At 44.0% G+C, this 18,426-nt stretch overlaps 1 protein-coding gene across 1 annotated transcript; it reads right to left on the bottom strand.

Annotated features, from left to right (window-relative positions):
• Nucleotides 1-2,864: 2,864 nt before the first annotated feature.
• Nucleotides 2,865-4,698, bottom strand: LOC109156347. The gene is made up of 3 exons (XM_019304182.1): nucleotides 3,913-4,698; nucleotides 3,268-3,801; nucleotides 2,865-2,900 (listed from the first exon to the last, which is right to left on the bottom strand). Exons 1-3 carry the CDS (start codon nucleotides 4,696-4,698, stop codon nucleotides 2,865-2,867), a joined length of 1,356 nt encoding a protein of 451 aa, XP_019159727.1.
• Nucleotides 4,699-18,426: the final 13,728 nt, after the last annotated feature.

The raw sequence follows: 18,426 nt of genomic DNA, 5'->3' as shown, positions 1-18,426 counted from the left end.
CACCATACCGTACCGCAAAAGGCTGTTCTATGGCATGGAATTTAATGAATTGAAAATAAAACTTTAATGAATTGACATTGAAATTTTGGTGAATAATTTTATATTTAAATATGAACGAAAATAGAACTATTAAATTAACTTTTGAATTGTATTATTTCTTTGTTAAATTTTTATGCATTATATTTGGACAAAAAAATTTAATTACATTTTTATTTTTGTTCTAGATCTTCTAAACATCTATTTTCATCTCGTAACAAAAACAATGAAGGTCCAAATTATAGGTAAAAGATAAGGTGTAACACTTTAGTAAACAAGAGTTGGTGTGGCTTGGTGGGTTTAGCTTTGTTTGTTATGTTAGAGGTTATGGGTTTTATCCTTAACCTATATTTTATACAATCATTGTCTTGATTCTCAGAGACAACACAGAACCAAACTCGTTATATCTTAGATGTTGCGCTTAAATACATAAGTGTTGGTGTGGCTTGGTACGTTTAGTTTAGTTTGTTATGTTAGATTATGTTAGAAGTCTTGAGTTCTATTTTTCCTAGAGGCATCCTTAACCTATTTTATAAAATCGTTGTCTTGGTTTCACAGACAACATAGAAACAACTCAGTTATATACTAGATGTTGCACTTTAGTATATAAGAGTTTGTGTTGCTTAGTTTGTTAAAGCTTAATTGCTATGTTTAAGGTCATAGGTTTGACTCTTGTTGTTAACATCATTGTTTATATTTTATACGACTATTGTCTTTTATAAACAGTTAAATAAAACCGTTGTCTTAAACAAATAAAGAACGCGCAACATCAACGGTTATATAAAACCGTTGTCGTGGTAGTTGATGGATTTAATTAATACGGGGGTATGCCCGAATCAATAAACCCGGATAGAAAATGAGTAACAAATAAATAACGAACGATGTTGTAAAAGGCCGTGAGACCGTATATTGTATTAATCGCCGTAGTATTTGGCTATTACAAAGATTCTTCAGTACAAAGTGTGTCTGGAAAGTAGATTGTAGATAGCATGTCCCTTGTTAGGACAAAGAGGGGGGCTTTTATACAAGCTAAGCCCCCAACCGCCTCCCCCTAAAACGGGGGGTAGTTGGATCTGGGGTTGACCGCGCCCGGTCTCGCGACCGGGCCGCGCTGTGGGGGCCAAGCCGAGCTCATCATGGGCCCAGGTCGAGCCCATGTGGAGGTCGGCCCGGCCTCCTGGAGAGGTAGGCCCGGCCTCCTGGAGAGGCAGGCCCGGCCTCCTGGAGAGGCAGACCAGGCCTCCTGGAGAGGCCGGCCCAGCCTCCAACGTGGCCCTGTGCGGGGGCCACGTGGCGAGGCCTCGGCCGGGGCGGGTACGTGGCGCCGCCCCGGGACCCGTTCTTGCTTCGCGCCCTCAGATCGGTTCGGGGCGATTCCCAATATATCCGTCATCAATCCCCCACTCTCCGAGCTGCGAGTAATCATCAGTGATGGAGAGTAGATGCTCTGGCCGACCCCCCAAAATGCCGACCCCGAGATGTCCGCGTCCCAGCCTTATAGGTGACGTCAAAGTGCACTTCTTGTGATAATGATGGAAACTCCATCCGGAACATGACTCCTTCATCTGCTAGGACACATACGCACCGCCGCATCTCTGCCATGTCGCTCTGTCACGGCGCCGGCGCGGTGGCGTCGCCGTGACGCTGCCACGGGAGTGGCCTGTAAGCCGCGCCTCCGTGGCCCCTCGGCCGACCTCCCAGGCTCAAGCCACGCCGGGGTCGGCCTCTGCGACGGTCGTCCCCCTCTGCCGAGGTCGTGCCATCCTCCGGCGCCGTGGTCGTACCAACCCCGGGGTAGGCCGACCTCGCGCGCCGACCTGCCATGCCGAGGTCGGGCCGACCCCGACCTCGGCCTAGGGTCATGGTCCTCCAAACTGTCCCTGATTTTTTTTTCGAGCCTAAGCACTCGGGCTCCTCCGTCGGGGTTGGTACGCGAGATCGGCCCTCGTGCCCCCTTAGGGTGCGTCCTCCGTCGGGGTTGGTACGCGAGGTCCGGCCTCGTGCCCCCTTAGGGTACGTCAGCCGCTTGAGCTAAGTCCTTCCGGACTACGCCACCGGGCTCTTCCGTCGGGGTTAGTACGCGAGGTCGGACCTCGTGTCCCCTTAGGGTGCGCCTAATCGCTTGGGCCCAGTCCTGTCAGACCAAGCCACCGGGCTGCTCCGTCGGGGTTTGTACGCGAGGTTAGACCTCGTGCCCCCTTAGGGTGCGCGTTAGCCGCCTGGGCCTAATCCTTTCGGACTGTGCCACCGGGCTCTTCCGTCGGGGTTGGTACGCGAGGTCGGACCTCGTGCCCCCTTAGGGTGCGCCTAACCGCTTGGGCCCAGTCCTGTCGGACCAAGCCACCGGGCTCCTCCGTCGGGGTTTGTACGCGAGGTTAGACCTCGTGACCCCGTAGGGTGCGCGTTAGCCGCTCGGGCCAAGTCCTTTCGGACTGTGCCACCGGGCTCCTCCGTCGGGGTTGGTACGCGAGGTCGGCCCTCGTGCCCCCTTAGGGTGCATCCTCCGTCGGGGTTGGTACGCGAGGTCGGACCTCGTGCCCCCTTAGGGTGCATCCTCCGTCGGGGTTGGTACGCGAGGTCGGACCTCGTGCCCCCTTAGGGTGCATCCTCCGTCGGGGTTGGTACGCGAGGTCGGACCTCGTGCCCCCTTAGGGTCCGCGGGGGGAAGACATGAGTGAGCACTCGTTCCCCCTTTGTTCCATGATTTTTTTTATTTTTTATTATTTTTATTTTTTTTTGTTTTTGTTTTGGAGAACCAATTTCGTAACAAGGGTCCTCCCCACAACGTGTTTCGGGCCATGAAACTTTAATCCGCTTATTGTTGTTCACTAAGACATTATTGGGGGAGGGGAATGGTCCTCCTCCTAAAATAGCAATGCCAAGATCCACTTCTTACATGGTCGTCATGGTGTGGACCTGGGGGTCCTTCTGACCAATTTGGCGACACGCCTTCAAGTAGCAACTACGGCTCACCTTTTGGTCCCCTCGGGCGACCCCGACCGCGGTCGGTGTCGGGAATTTGAGGCACAGGTGCTCCATGGAAATCACGCACCTGAGGTCCTCTAGGGCGGGTCGGCCGAGAATGATGTTGTGGGCGCAGTTGATTTTGACGACTACGAACTTGACCTCCCACCTCCTGCTGTGAGGTGGGGTGCCTATCTCCACTTCCAAAGTGATCGACCCCTCTGTCTCGATTGAGTCCCCCGTGAACCCGGATAGGGGGGTTCGTACCTGCTCCAGCTGCCCTCTTGAGAGTCTCAGCTGGGTGAATGTGTCGTGGTACATGACGTTGACCGAGCTACCCGTGTCCACGAGCACCCGGTGCACCACCACGTTGTTGATGCCCAGCTTGACAACCAAGGCGTCCCGGTGGGGGAGGGGCCCGTCAGGTAGGTCGGCGTCGGTGAACATGATGGGCTCCCTCTCTGGTTTATTCTCGTGGGGTGTTCGTGTGACCTCCCCCACGTACAAGCTTCTCGCCCACCCCTTCCGTTTGGCTGGCGAGTCCCCTCCCTCGGCCCCCCCGAAGATGACGTAGATGGCACGTTTCCTCGGGGGCTGGGAGTCCTCTATCGTATTCTCCTCCTCCTCGGAGCTGTTGTCGTGGTGGTCCCTCTTACGGGGAGCCGAGGTGGATGGCGCCTGGCCACCCCTCTTCCTCCATACCTTGCCTTGCTTCTGGCCCTGCGCCTGGCCTTGTGCCTGGTCGGGCCTCTTAATGAATTGGCCGAGGTAACCCATTTGGATGAGCTCCTCGATCTGTCTCTTTAAGAGGATGCATTCGTCTGTATCGTGCCCCTTCTGCCTGTGGAACCTGCAGTACTTGTTGGGGTCCCCCCTTGCCGATATCTTCATGCACTCCTCCTTCGGGAATACCACGATTCCCTGGTCCTCCGCGTGCGCCAAGATGGTACCCACAGGTTGTGTCAGCGGGGTGAGATAGTGTGTGGGGTTCAGCCTGGGCCCCTCGGCGTACTCACGTCGGTGTGGCCGCGGCGCCTTGCGCTCCTCCTGGGGCGCCTTGTCTTTTTGACCTCTTCCTTCCTCCTGTTCCTTCTTCCTCTTCTCGGCAGCCTCGGCGTCAGCGTACCTTGCTGCCTTGTCCATCAGGTCGGTATAGGTCCTAGGGGGGTACCTGATGAGGTCCTGGTGAAAAGCGCCTGACCTCAAGTTGTTTCGGAAAATCACCATGGCCGACTTCCCATCAAAGTCGGCGACCCCCATGACCTCTTTCTTCCATTTGCTGAGGTACTCGGCTAGTGACTCCGAGCTCCCCTGCTTCAAATCACACAGGTCGGCAATTTGCTTCTTCCGCTGTATGCTGGTGGCAAAATGGGATAGGAACTGCCGGGTGAGGTCCGCAAAGGTGGAGATGGACCCCACCGGGAGGGATCCGAACCAATCATGCGCCTGCCCGTCCAGGGTGGCGAAGAACCCCCTACATAGGATGGCGTCAGTAGCCCCGATGATCATCATGGCGGCCCTGTACCTGGTGAGGTGTGCCCACGGGTCCGTGGCCCCCGAGTACACCTTGATGGTGGGAAAACGAAAATCTCGAGGTAAGGGCTCCTCCATGATGGTGTTCGCAAATGGGGAGGCCAGCACATCCTGGGGCTCCGGAGACCCGTCCCTCTCATCGATCTTCTTCTGGAGCTCGTCCATCCTCCTACGCAGCTGCTCGACCTCTTCCCGATGGGAGCTCGGAGCTCTACCATTCGTTTCACCTGATCGTTCGACCCGGGAGGCCTGCTCACGTTGCGGGTGGGGTCGCGGGACCCGACTTGCTGACCCGCGTGAGGCTGCCTCGTGTCGTGACTGGGCGCGGGGCCCATGGCTCGGCGACCTCCGAGTGACCGGTTCTTGTCGCGGCGGCCGGCGGGAGCATGACTCCGCCGCCGGTGGCCCGTTGGCTGGCCTCGGACCTAGCCTGTCCCGGGCCGTCACGCGATCGCCCAACCTCCCCAGGGCGGGCCTGGTTTGGGTTGGTGCCCTTCCGTCGCCGTCATGCTGGCGGTCTCGGCGGGAGTCCCTTCCTCCCCGCCTCTCCGATGGTCGAGGCGAGTTGACCTCCCCTTGGGTGATAGGTGCCTGGGGTGGCCGGGTGCTTGGACCGCTGCGCCCCCGGGTGGGAGGAGGTGGAGGTGACGCCGGCGCCCCTCGGGTGGCGCCTAGGTCGGCTTGTTCCTCTGCCCGAAGGCCCGCCGCGACGCGCGCCAGTGCCGTGGAGGCTTGTTCAAAGACCGCCACCCCCTCCTGGATGAGTGCGCGAGCCGGAGCGGGGGCGACAGGGGTGGTGGCGGTACACCACTGCTACGGTGGTTGGTGAGCTGGGTCCTCAGATCTTCCCCCGACCTGGTGGAGGCGACCGGTTGGATGCTGGGGGCGGGGGCCCCGTTGAGACCGTTCCCGTTCACGACGGGCTGGGTGCCGCGGGAACCGTTGGCTGGCCTCGGACCCAGCCTGTTCCGGGCTGACACGTGATCGCCCAACCTCTCCAGGGCAGGCCTGGTTTGGGTTGGTGCCCTTCCGTCGCCATCACGCTGGCGGTCTCGGAAGGAGTCCCCTCCTCCCCGCCTCTCCGATGGTCGAGGCGAGTTGACCTCCCCTAGGGTGATAGGTGCCTGGGGTGGCCGGGTGCTTGGACCGCTGTACCCCCGGGTGGGGGGAGGTGGAGGTGACGCCGGCGCCCCTCGGGTGGCGCCTAGGTCGGCTTGTTCCTCTGCCCGAAGGCCCGCCGCGACGCGCGCCAGCGCCGTGGAGGCTTGTTCTAAGACCGCCACCCCCTCCTGGATGAGTGCGCGAGTTGGAGCGGGGGCGACAGGGTGTGGTGGTGGTGCACCACTGCTACGATGGTTGGTAAGCTGGGCCCTCAGATCCTCCCCCGACTTGGTGGTGGCGGCCGGTTGGATGCTGGGGGCGGGGGTCCCGTTGCGACCGTTCCCGTTCGCGACGAGCTGGGTGTCGCGGGATCTGTTGGTATGACGAGTGCTGGATCTCGATCACGCCATCGCTGGGGATGAACTATTGTGGGGAGAGCGCTTAAGCTTGTACAGCAGCTCTCAACAAGAGCACCAATGATGGATTTAATTAATACGGGGGTATGCCCGAATCAATAAACCCGGATAGAAAACGAGTAACAAATAAATAACGAACGATGTTGTAAAAGGCCGTGAGACCGTATATTGTATTAATTGCCGTAGTATTTGGCTATTACAAAGATTCTTCAGTACAAAGTGTGTCTGGAAAGTAGATTGTAGATAGCATGTCCCTTGTTAGGACAAAGAGGGGGGCTTTTATACAAGCTAAGCCCCCAACCGCCTCCCCCTAAAACGGGGGGTAGTTGGATCTGGGCAAACAAGCAAAAATTTACAAATATACAAATTAAAAGATCAAAAAGTCTAATGGATACATGCATTCAAGTGAGGGGATGTAAATTTGAATTCATCATTCTGAGAAAAAGAGATATGGACCTTAAATTTTATTGGAAACCTAAGCATCTTGATGAAATCAGCAGCATACTAAAAGAATGAGATAAGTTGAATAAGTGAAGTTTACAACATGTAACAAATCATTTATGATTAATGCATGAGATCTACTAGCCTTCTTAAATCAAGTTTGTATAATCAACTTGCAGCTAATAAATTTCTGGAATAATAATCCAGTTTCACCAATCACTCTTTTTGTATGATTTATCATATCAAAATTATGTGACTATTATCACATATCATCATAGTTGTAGCCAAAGATTGATTTATACTCTTTTTGCTCTAGTGCAAACCTAATTCCATACAACAAAAAAGAATGGGATAACTAAGGATTTGGAAAGTAGTAATGAAGTATATAAAAAGACAGTACAGTAAATGAAGTGAGATCTAAGCATACCATCTTTTCAGAATCAAAGCACATAGTTGTAGTCCCAACAATTTTTAGAAGCATGATACTCATGATAGCAGCCTCAAAAATCTGAAAAACATTAGCAAGAAATAACAATCAAAATAAATGAAATAACTAAAGTTAAAGAAAAGATCAAATAATGAAATAAGCATGAACTTTTACATTTTCAAGATATGCAGTCTCAATTATTTCTCCAATAGCTAGCTTCAACATCTAATTCACAACTCAACTGTAAAGTTGAGTCAATATTCCTGGAATAGGAAGTAACACATATATAGATATCACAAAACATTAGCATCATAATAAATCATGACTGGATGGTTGACACTATATTAAAAAAAAAAAATACATATGCTAGTAGAAGACATATATGATGGTTGGCACTATATCAGGAATTATATGATGGTTGGCCGACATTACACTAAGCCTCATTTTTTTCATCTAAATTCAATAATTTAGAACAAATCTCAAAATCAGGAGTTCAATTAGGTTTACCAAAAATTTACAAATTTAGAGCCCAAAAGTGACTCTAAGTTAGAAGAACAACAAGGGCCAAAGCCTAATATGATCAAAGGGCCTAATAGGCCTAACAAAGTTGGTATCAGAGCATTGTTAGATTGCTCTTTGCACGAAAAAATAGTGCACTTGAACTTGCCATCTAAATCATTCTCTGATACCAATAGTGTTCTGATACCAATTTGTGGATATTAACAATAAAAAGAAATAATAATAATGATATTCATGGCCCATCCAAAGCATATGCCACATGATCTTCAAGAAATATTTTTCGAAATAGAAAATTCTAAGAAGCAAAAATTTACAAATATACAAAAGGTTAGAAAGTCTAATGGATACTTGCATTCAAATGAGGAGATGTGAATTTGAATTCATCATTCTGAGAAAAGGAGACACAAACCTTAAATTTTACAAAAAAAAAAAAAAAACCTAAACATTTTGATGAAAACAGCATACTGAAAAACATGAGACAAGTTGAATCAGTGAAGTTCACAACCTGTAATACAGCATTTATGATTAATGCATGAGATCTACTAGCCTTCTTAAATCAAGTTTGTATATTCAAATGGTAGCTAATATGCCTAACAAAGTTGGTACCAGAGCACTGTTGGTTTCGCCTTTTCCTAACTTGAAGAATTGAAAATTACATAAAGATAACAAAACATGTGGTCTGTAATCAAGTGGAAAAATCATCTTGCCCCAGCAAACACTTTCAAGTTAAAGCGGCAAGGGATCAAATAACACATCATCAAATTGCAATAATGATAATTAATGTAAAAACAAAACAATTTACCTTTCTTGTAATCATGGCATCCAAGCCAAGAGTGCCCAAAGCAAATGCGACATGATCTGCAGTAACGGTAAATTTGTCATCCATTCCAATTGTGTCAAGAGATTTGGCCAAATGCTCTCGATAAGTGTGTTCCTATTTATTCATAAAAATCATAAGTGACACACAAACAAATATTTATATATCATTGTATTTAGATTTGAGAGAAACGATTGATACGTATTCACCGGAGATTATGACAATTAAATCCGTTATGATTCCTGCACAGCAACCATGGCATCATCACTTATTGTTGCATTCTGATAAGTTTTCAACCCCTTCTTTATGATGGGACCGACTTAAATAGTAAGGTCAGGGTGATCACTAGAAGATTGAGACTCAGATAAGCGATGAAGGAGGAAATCTCAAATTATTATGCGATGAAGGAGCTAGCAATGTCTCAGATTCTTAGGCAATAAAAGAAAATTAAGGATGAAACGTACGTCTCATATTCTTACGCGTTAAGGAAGAATGAGGAAACATGGATCTTTAACAATAACAGAATATGTTTGGGCATTTTTGTCTAAAAAAGAATAATGTACAATATTGAGAACATAATGTACAAATAACTCAGCACTATCAACACGGACATAAACCAAGGGACATAATCTGTATTAATACTTATTATGTTTTTAGATATACACACAAAAAGAATTTTAGCACTTATATTTTTGAAAATAGGAGTTTTACCTAATGAGACGTAAGAGAGGGGAGTGAGATTGTGGCCGAGGTCAAATCGTCATCAGTATTTTACTTTTAACAACTTATTTAGATCTTATACTGCTGAGTAAAACATAAAATTAAAGTACAAACAACATTTTTTTTATTGTTAATAAAAATTAAGTTTTGTAAGAGATATTGTATAATTTGATTGACAGGGATGTGATGGATCTATTCTCTTGGACGATACCTCTTCCTTTAAAGGATCCTAGTAGGGCGGAGAACGGGGCTGATCTGGGTTTTGGGGGTATTTTAGAACATTAATCGCGTCTGAAGTTCCCAATTTCGGACGCGAATAATACCCGCGTTAAGTCATTCGCGTCCGAAGTTGGATACTTCGGACGCGAAGTTTGGAATCTTTAAATTATTCGCGTCCGAAATAGGAACTTCGGACGCGATTAATTTGGTCTCATTTAATTATTCGCGTCCGAAATTAGAAACTCCGGACGCGGTTAATTAAAAAAAAAAATAGTGGCAATTTAATTACGAAATTGCCACCGCACTACACATTCGGCGTCCAAAGTTGTAACTTTGGACGCGATTTATACGATTTTATTGATATTTTCTGTACTAGTGGGAGAAAAGATAGCTTTTGCTAATAACAATTCTGTTAGGGGATATAATGTAATTGATGACATCAAATTCGCGATTGAAAAAGTGTGTCCATCTTGTGCAAATATTGTAGTTATCGCTGCTCGTGACTCGACTATATTGGTAAGACTTCAAGCCAATCAAGCTACCTCGATCCAGATGGGTAATATTAGACCTCTAACCTATTCCAACGGTGAGATCAGGAAGAATTGCAGAAAGGCCAACGGATAAAATTTAGCAAAAGTGCGTGGTATATATATTAATGAACAAATGAAAACCCCTCTCCCGTACTGACTCCGTGAGAATCTAGGAACCAACATCAATGCATACAATCGTATACATGAATGCACACAAACTATTCTGGGATATATAGATTGTGTACTTGCATTGTGCACTATGATATGAGATTGTGTACATTTATGTACAAGTTTACAGGTTCTCCCACGAGGAGAAGTTTTTATTCAACAATATATTTGGTGTATGTTGTGATTTGAGTACTTCAAGTGTAAAATAAAGTTAATATGGTCAATGATGGTTGGTCATAGAGCAGCCCAAATAATAGGGTTGTTCTTTGGTTTTTGGCTGTTGAAATGTCAAGTGAAAACTGTTAATTAAGAAAATGCTAAGTTAATATATATACCGAGGTAAAATATTAATTGTAATCATAATTGATGTGCGTGCATGTTTTTATACTTGTGTGGTTATTTGATTTGGAGAAAACAAAATGTCACTTACCTTTAAAATTAATTATTAATCGACATATAAAACAAAAATGTAAACAAGAATACACACATCACATCTCATTATGTCATTATTGAATGCTGGACGTACCGCACTAATCATCTCAAATATTCAATAGAAATTTTAAATTCAATAATATGACCAAATAATCCAAATCAAAATTAATACAAACTCTAATAATCCCAAACACATGCACTTAAAAAGACAAAAAAAAAAAATAATAATAATAATAATAATAAATTGAAAAGTAATACTTGCCACAAAAACAAAATTTCCTCACACTTAGAGCTCTATATTTTAAAGTCCGAGGAGACCGAATAATGAATGGATAAAAGTTAAAACATCATTAAGCATTGAATTATTCATATATTATTCTTACTCGTATCATATATATATTATTAAGCAATTTATGATTTAGTCATTTAGGAAATATATGAAAAGTTAATAATAAATTTTAATTTTAATTTTAATTTTAAAAAAATAAATAACACATAAATTGACATGGAGAGCACACAACCCGCCAAACCTGTTTTACCAAAGTCCGTTGGTAACATAGATTGAGCCACTAAAGTTCAAATAAACTGGAGCGTTATGCTGTGCATCCGTATGCACCATGCATGGTGCATACTGATGCAAAAACGACGTCGTTTTGGCGTTTAATTTTTAAAATAAAAAATCAGAATTGTATAATTACACATCCATAATTTCACTACACATCCATAATTTCATAACTATACATCCAGAATTGCATAACTACACTTCCAGAATTGCATAACTATAATTCCAGAATTGTATAACTACACATCCATAACTTCATAAGTACACATCCAGAATTGCATAACTACACTTCCAGAATTTCATAACTAAAAAAATCCAAAATGAATGAACTAAAAATGAATAACATAATGTTGTTGTTGGGAATCGAAAATGATTTTTTTTTTTTTTTTTTTAAGTAGGACGCGCGTTTTATGCAAAACGACGTCGTTTTTGCATCCGTATGCACCATGCAGGGTGCATACGGATGCATATCATAATTTGCGGTTCAAACTTAACCCCTAAGGATGGGATGAATTTACCCCCCAGGCAAAAGGCAAAGCATTGTATTGACTATAGTCAACACAGTGTTTTTTCGATCATAACAAAAAGTACATTTTAATATACTAAAACTATATTATTTATGTATTGAATGTATATTATACAAAATAATATATATTTTTACTACTCAACTAATGTACTTTTATTTTTAATACAATGTACATTTTTAATATATTAAAAGTACATTATTTGTGTACTAAATACATGTACATTATTTAATAGTATATGATCCACACAGTTGTATGGACCACAATGATTGACGGGCAAAGTCGATTTTCACAACTCTACTAATACTCAATTCCAACATTTCACTTTCCACACTTGGGAATGATGGAACTCAAAGTAGAGGCAGATTAAATGGTTCAATTGTGTGTGTGTTTTTTTTTTTGTTGGTTGTATAACGCCTTCTCCAACCTATTACACCAAATTTTACACTAAAAAGAATATTCTCAATATATTCTTACGCCAAATTTTATTCATCTCCAACTCATTACACCAAGTTCTATTTCTACATTAAAATAATTTGTTTTCTCATATAAAACTTTAATTTGTTACTTTAATTTTTTAATATAAAATTTCATTGTAATGCAAATAATATTTTTATTCCACAATAATACAACATATAACAACTATTACATTTAATTTTCAAAATTACCATATCGTTCCCACAAATGCTCAATCAATGCTTTACGAAGTGCATAATGCACTTCTCTATCTTTTATTTGTCTATGTCCAGTAAGAAATTCTTGAAATTGAGTAGCTTCATCTCTACTTATATCAACTTCAAGAGCTGGCGCTTCTCTCCAATATTGTATATCCGCTTGCTCATCACGTTCATCTTTAATGATATGATCATATGTCATTATATAATGTAATACACGTTTATCCAAAAAATGTGTCGGTCCCTTGACTATTGTAAATCGTGACTGGAGGACCCCAAATGCACGTCCTACATCTTTTCTACATGCTTCTTGCATCGTTGCAAATAACTTTTTTCTTTAGCCCTCGAGGTTCATGAATAGTTTGTACCAAGGTTGACCATTTGGGATATATACCATCAGCTAAATAATATCCTGTATGGTACTCTTTTCATTGAATAACGTAATGAGCTGGAGGTGTTATACCATTTGCAAGGTTTGCAAACAAATGAGATGCCTCCAACACATTAATGTCATTATTTTACCCTGGCAAACCAAAATGTGCATGTCATATCCACTAATCATAATCAGTTACAGTCTCAAGAATAATAGTTGGTTTTCGATTACGCCCAGAATATTGTCCTGCCTAAGCTGTTGGACAATTTTTCCAAATCCAGTGCATACAATCTAAACTCCCAATCATCCCTGGAAAACCACGACTCTCGCTAATTTGAAGCAACATTGCAACTTCATTAGCATCAGGTGCTCTTAGATAGCGCTCCCCGAAGACCTCTACAATTGCTTGATAGAATCTCTTCAAACTTTCAATTGCAGTTGATTCTCCAATTTGAATGTATTCATCAGTTGCATTCGCTGGTACTCCATAAAACAAAATTCGAAAAGGCTACTGTTACTTTTTGTAAAGTAGACAAGCATACCCTTCCAATTCAATCTCTCCGTTGCACAAAGTAGTTGTAATGATCTTCAATGGCGGTGGCAATTCGCAAAAATAAATTTCGACTCATTCGAAATCGTCTACGAAACATTGCTTCATTATATTTTGAATTTTCTGATAAATAATCAGTCCATAACCTTCGATGACCATCTACACGATCACGATGAATCACTCTACGGCCATACATCAAGGTGTTAGCTCCAAAATGTATACACACAACATCATATATCAACATTTGAAAGACAAAATACAAGAATAACATAAACATAGCAGATTTTACAGCAAACATGAAGCAAAAATGTAGGTTTGGAGGACCTCAAGAAGTTCAATTAAGAGGCCTACCCGGTCCTCCCCGTGCAAGCCCGAGCTCCCTACTGGCTAGACCACCTTAAGGAGTATAAGAAGACATGCGTCCTCCCCAAGACGAGGCGGGCCTGCTTGGCTTGGCCCCTCAACCTCGGCCCCGAACATATCTCCAACATAGCTCGGGTGGAGGACCTTAAGAAGTCTACTTCAGAGGTCTACCCGGTCCTCCCGTGTAAGCTCGAGCTCCCTACCTACCTATTCCTCGAGGACACACTCCACGTAAGACTCTACAGCGGTACCCTACTATGCTACCTATACCCCAAGGAGGGTCACCAGGGAGACCCCATTCTCCTCATCCTACGACTTTGAAGGGGTGGAGGGTATCCATCCAACCTCTTCAGCTACCCTAAGGGGGAATGAGGCCTGACCTCGGTGGCTACCCGACAAAAGAGCCTAACGACCCAAGTCCGGCGAATTGGGGCTGACAGGCTACCCTAAGGGGGCACGAGGCCCGACCTCGCGTACCAACCCCGACGGAATGGCCCAAGTCCGGTGACTTGAGATCGACAGGCTTACCCTAAGGGGGCACGAGGCCTGACCTTGCGTACCAACCCTGACAGAAGAGCTTCACAGCGCAAGTCCCGTGACTTGGGTCCTACGGGTTTACCCTAAGGGGGCACGAGGCATGACCTCGCGTACGAACCCCGACGGAAGAGCTTAACGGCCCAAGTCCGGTGACTTGGGGCCGACGGGCTTACCCTAAGGGGGGCACGAGGCCCGACCTTGCGTACCAACCCCAACGGAAGAGCTTAACGGACCAAGTCCGGTGACTTGGGGCCGACGGGCTACCCTAAGTGGGCACGAGGCCCGACCTCGTTCGCCACCCGACGGAAGAGTTCTTGGACCAAGGAGGTACCTTAACCAAGCAACTACACCTACCAATAAAAATAAATAAATAAACTACTAAAGCTAGTCCATGGCAATAGGTCTAACCTCTAAGTAGAGCCCAAACTCCGGGTCTGGGCCGAGGCAATGAGGATATTCATCAACTGAATTGAAACACGGCCAAGGAGGGCGCAGGGGGACTCGAGCTTAGCCCTCCCAAGGCAACCTTAGCTGAGATTGTCCCGCCTAGAGGTGACCTCGGCTGGGGCAGCCTCGGCTAAGTGTGGCCTAGAGCCCGATTCTCTCTAACAATGAAGATACTACATGAGCTCGCCCAAGAGGAGGACGGCTACCTCATGAGCTCGCCCAAGAAGATGACGCATCATTGGGGCCACCTCATGAGCTCGCCCAATAGGAGGACGCATCAGGGGGCTACCTCATGAGCTCGCCCAAGAGGAGGACGCATCAAGGGGGCTACCTCTTGGGGTCGATTGGGAGGATTATTTAGTATAAAAAGACATCTCCTTGTCTTGTTAGGACATCTACACTTTATCTTACTATTACACTCCTTGTAATTCTCATACAAAAGATTATTAATTCAACAGTTGTCCCCGTAGCATATACATTCATTGTCTTTCCCTATTTATTATTTATCGGGTTTAGTGATTCGGGTCTACCCCGGGGAATTAAATCCATCACTTAGGTAGCTTGATGTTTGATCTCTTAGAGGAGAAATGAAGAACAAAAATGGAAGGATTGAGGAGGACACTTAGAACACTATTGCTTATATACATGGGCACAAAATCCAATCGTTATACCCTGCATCACGGCGCACAGTGCACTGTGCGCCTCACGCCTCCCAAAATGACGTCGTTTTGGGAGGCGCTGTAGAAAGTTGACATGATTATGTATATTTGTTTATACAATTATGTATATTTTTTATTATGTATATTTTTTTTATAAAATTATGTACATTTTTTTATACAATTATGTACATCCGAATCAGGACATTTTTGTGTATTATGTTAAGAGTTGATGTGTATTATGTTAAAAGTTTATGTTTATTATGTATTATGTTAGATTATGTGTATTATCTTTTAAAAAAGAGTATGTGTATTTTGTTATATAATTATGTACATTCATGTATACAATTATGTGTATTCTAGTATAACATTATGTACATTTTTGAACATGAATTTTTTTTTTTTTAAAAGAAAATTAACTACCAAACACTGGGTAGTGAAATTTCAAAAAAACTAAAAATTGAAACGACGTCGTTTTGCATCTGGGCATACAATGCAACGCGTACCGTGGTGTAGGATATAAATCAGTTGTTATATCATAGACCGCGGTGCACATGCACCGCGGTAAAAAAACAGCGTCGTTTCTTTAAGTAAAGAAACGGCCCTCCATTACCGTTAACTGAGTCCGCTTGTTTGGTGTATTAAACATCAACTGACACTATAGTATATCTAAACTGACACTGCAGTTATATCAAAATGATACTGTAGTTGTGGTGAAATGAAACTGCAGTGTATATAAACTTAAATTGAATAACATTTCACATATTTAAGTATATATTGTACAATGAAGCTGTAATTTTATCAAAATGATCATGTAATTGTGTTTTAATAAAACTATAGTGTATATAAAATAAAATTAAATAACATTTTCACATATTTGAGTCTATAAATATCGAATGAAACTGTAGTTATATCAAAATGAAACTGTAGTTGTGTTGAACTGAAATTGTAGTATATACAAATTGAAACTCAATAACAGAGTTACTTTTTGCAGAAGGGTGCCGAATGACGAAAAACAAATATCATTTATTTTCATTTAACAAAACGACGTCGTTTTGATGCGCGGTGCATAATCGATTATGCACCGCGGTGCACGATATAATTTGCCGATATAAATTGCCCACAAAATCCTAGCTTTGAAAATGGGCAATTGGGCTTAAAATCCTGGGCAGAAGTTTTATGTCAATTTTTGGGGTAGATTAAATTTGAAATTTTGATTTGGTTAGTATAAAATGGGCTAGGTTAATTTGGGCTCAAAGCTAGGCTTAAAACCAATGATATAAGGATCACAGGCTCAGATAGATTTTTGGCCAAATTATACCGTGTACCAGGGCGCACAATGTATTGTGCGCTTTGACCCAAAATGATGTCGTTTTGTACCTTTTTCGTGTGTTTGCTATTAACCCCTTAAAAAAAATCATGTTTTGAATGTACATAATTGTATAATAGAAAACACAGAATTTTATATCTGAAAACACAGAATTTTATACCTGAAAATACAGAATTTTTATATAATTGAAATTCTCCATATTTCGAATGTACAGAATTATTTAATAGAAAACACAGAATTTTATACCTGAAAACACAGAATTTTATAACTGAAAATTCCCATGTTTCGAATGTACAGAATTATATAATAGAAAACACAGAATTTTATACCTGAAAACACAAAATTTTATACCTAAAAACACATAATTTTTTTTTTATTTTGAAAATAGAAACTTAATGCATTAGCTCAGAAAGAATACAATCAGCAAGATAAGGGGTGGGTCATCAAACCACTCCCCGCAACCTGACACAGAAACGGTCTTCTGAGCAACAGTGTGGGCAGCACGATTCGCAAATCGCCTAACGAAACAGAAATTGACACCATCAATAGTGGATGCCACTTCTTTAACATCATCTATAACTAAACCAAAAGCAGAATAAAAAGAATTTGAACGCAAAACATAATAAACCAATTGGGAATCCGTTTCAACATTTACATCTCCCAAACCAGTAACCTTCAACCACTTCAGGGCTTCACGTACACAAACTGTCTCTGCAACCTCCACCGCATATCTCCTAGGCATGCACACTCCTTTAGCGGCCAAAAAAGAGCCACCATGATCCCTTATAACCTACCTCATGCCCGTCGTATTCCCTTCCCCATCATATGCTGCATCCATGTTCAACTTTATGCGCCCCGCAGTAGGAGCCCTCCAGTGAGTCTCCAGGCCATCACCACGGCCAGCAACCACCATGTCCATCTCGTTCGCCCCTCTCCAGTTCCTCCAAAACGATAGGGCCGAGTCCACCACAACGCTGGAGTCAAACACCTTAGCATTCCACACCCAGCGGTTTCTGTTGCCCCATATTCCCCATAACAGCATCACAAACATACACTTTAGCTCATCATTCAACTTAGCCAATAAGTCAAAAGACCATTCGGTGATTGTACCTTGCGCTACTGGCGGTAGACCAAGTGCATTCCAAATTGCCTCAACCTTCGGGCATTCCATGAATAAATGTCTCGATGTCTCTTCCTAGTCTCCACACATATGACACTGCACGGCACAAGCTACATGCTTCATTGCTAACGCATCACAGGTGGGCAATACTGCCTTCGCAAGTTGCCACCGAAAAATCTTTACTTTCGGCGGTACCGGGAGGTTCCAAAAATTAAATGCCGTGGACTTGAATCCGGGAACTCACCAACAAGTTTCATATAACAAGATTTAACAGTAAAATCACCCTTGGAGTCCCCAATCCACACCTATTTATCCGGGGGTTTACGTTGGCTTATCGGGATACTGAGAATTGCGGTCGCATCTCGATTATTGAAAACGTCCCTCACACATTCTACATCCCAACCTGGCCCCTTCACGCTGAATAGAGAGGACACCGGAGCAGCTCTAACCGACACATGCAAGTCCGAGGTGACATATGGGTGATCCTTAAGAGGTAGCCAAGGATCACCAATTAACGTGCTTGCCCCGTTACCAATACTCTTTTAGAAACCAGTTTTCATTGCACACATTGCCTCCACCATGCCACGCCACAGATAGGAGGGATTACTCCCTACGGTGGCATAAAATAGAGATGATCTTGGCAAAAAGCGGCACTTGAAAACCCTGGCAACTAGAGACGCAGGACGAGTTAGGAGACGCCATACTTGTTTGCCCAAAAGAGATAGATTCATCTCCCTTAGCTGTCGAAAACCCAAACCACCTTTTTCCTTCGGTGCACACAACTTTTCCCATGACTTCCAGCGAATACCCCTTCCACCTGCACCAGACCCCGACTACCATTATTTATTCAAGACGGACTCAATCTCATTACACAGCCCCACCGATAGAAGAAAAACCATCATGACGTAACAAGGCATTGTCTGAAGGATATTTTTTAAGAGAACCTCACACCGTGCACGAGATAGGA

This window comes from Ipomoea nil, unplaced genomic scaffold (assembly GCF_001879475.1).
Source record: "Ipomoea nil cultivar Tokyo-kokei standard unplaced genomic scaffold, Asagao_1.1 scaffold2705, whole genome shotgun sequence".
Classification (NCBI taxonomy): domain Eukaryota; kingdom Viridiplantae; phylum Streptophyta; class Magnoliopsida; order Solanales; family Convolvulaceae; genus Ipomoea; species Ipomoea nil.
This window is presented reverse-complemented; position numbering and strand designations above follow the sequence as displayed.

Excerpts from the sequence above, each read along its gene's own strand:
- LOC109156347 (XM_019304182.1), bottom strand. The coding sequence starts at position 4,698 with ATGGACGAGCTCCAGAAGAAGATCGATGAGAGGGACGGGTCTCCGGAG. Across the intron at positions 3,802-3,912 it reads CGGAGGACCAGGGAATCGTG|AGACAGATCGAGGAGCTCAT; the intron begins GTATTCCCGAAG and ends ATCCTCTTAAAG. Across the intron at positions 2,901-3,267 it reads CAAGAGGGCAGCTGGAGCAG|GAGGAGGACCATTCCCCTCC; the intron begins GTACGAACCCCC and ends TTGCTATTTTAG.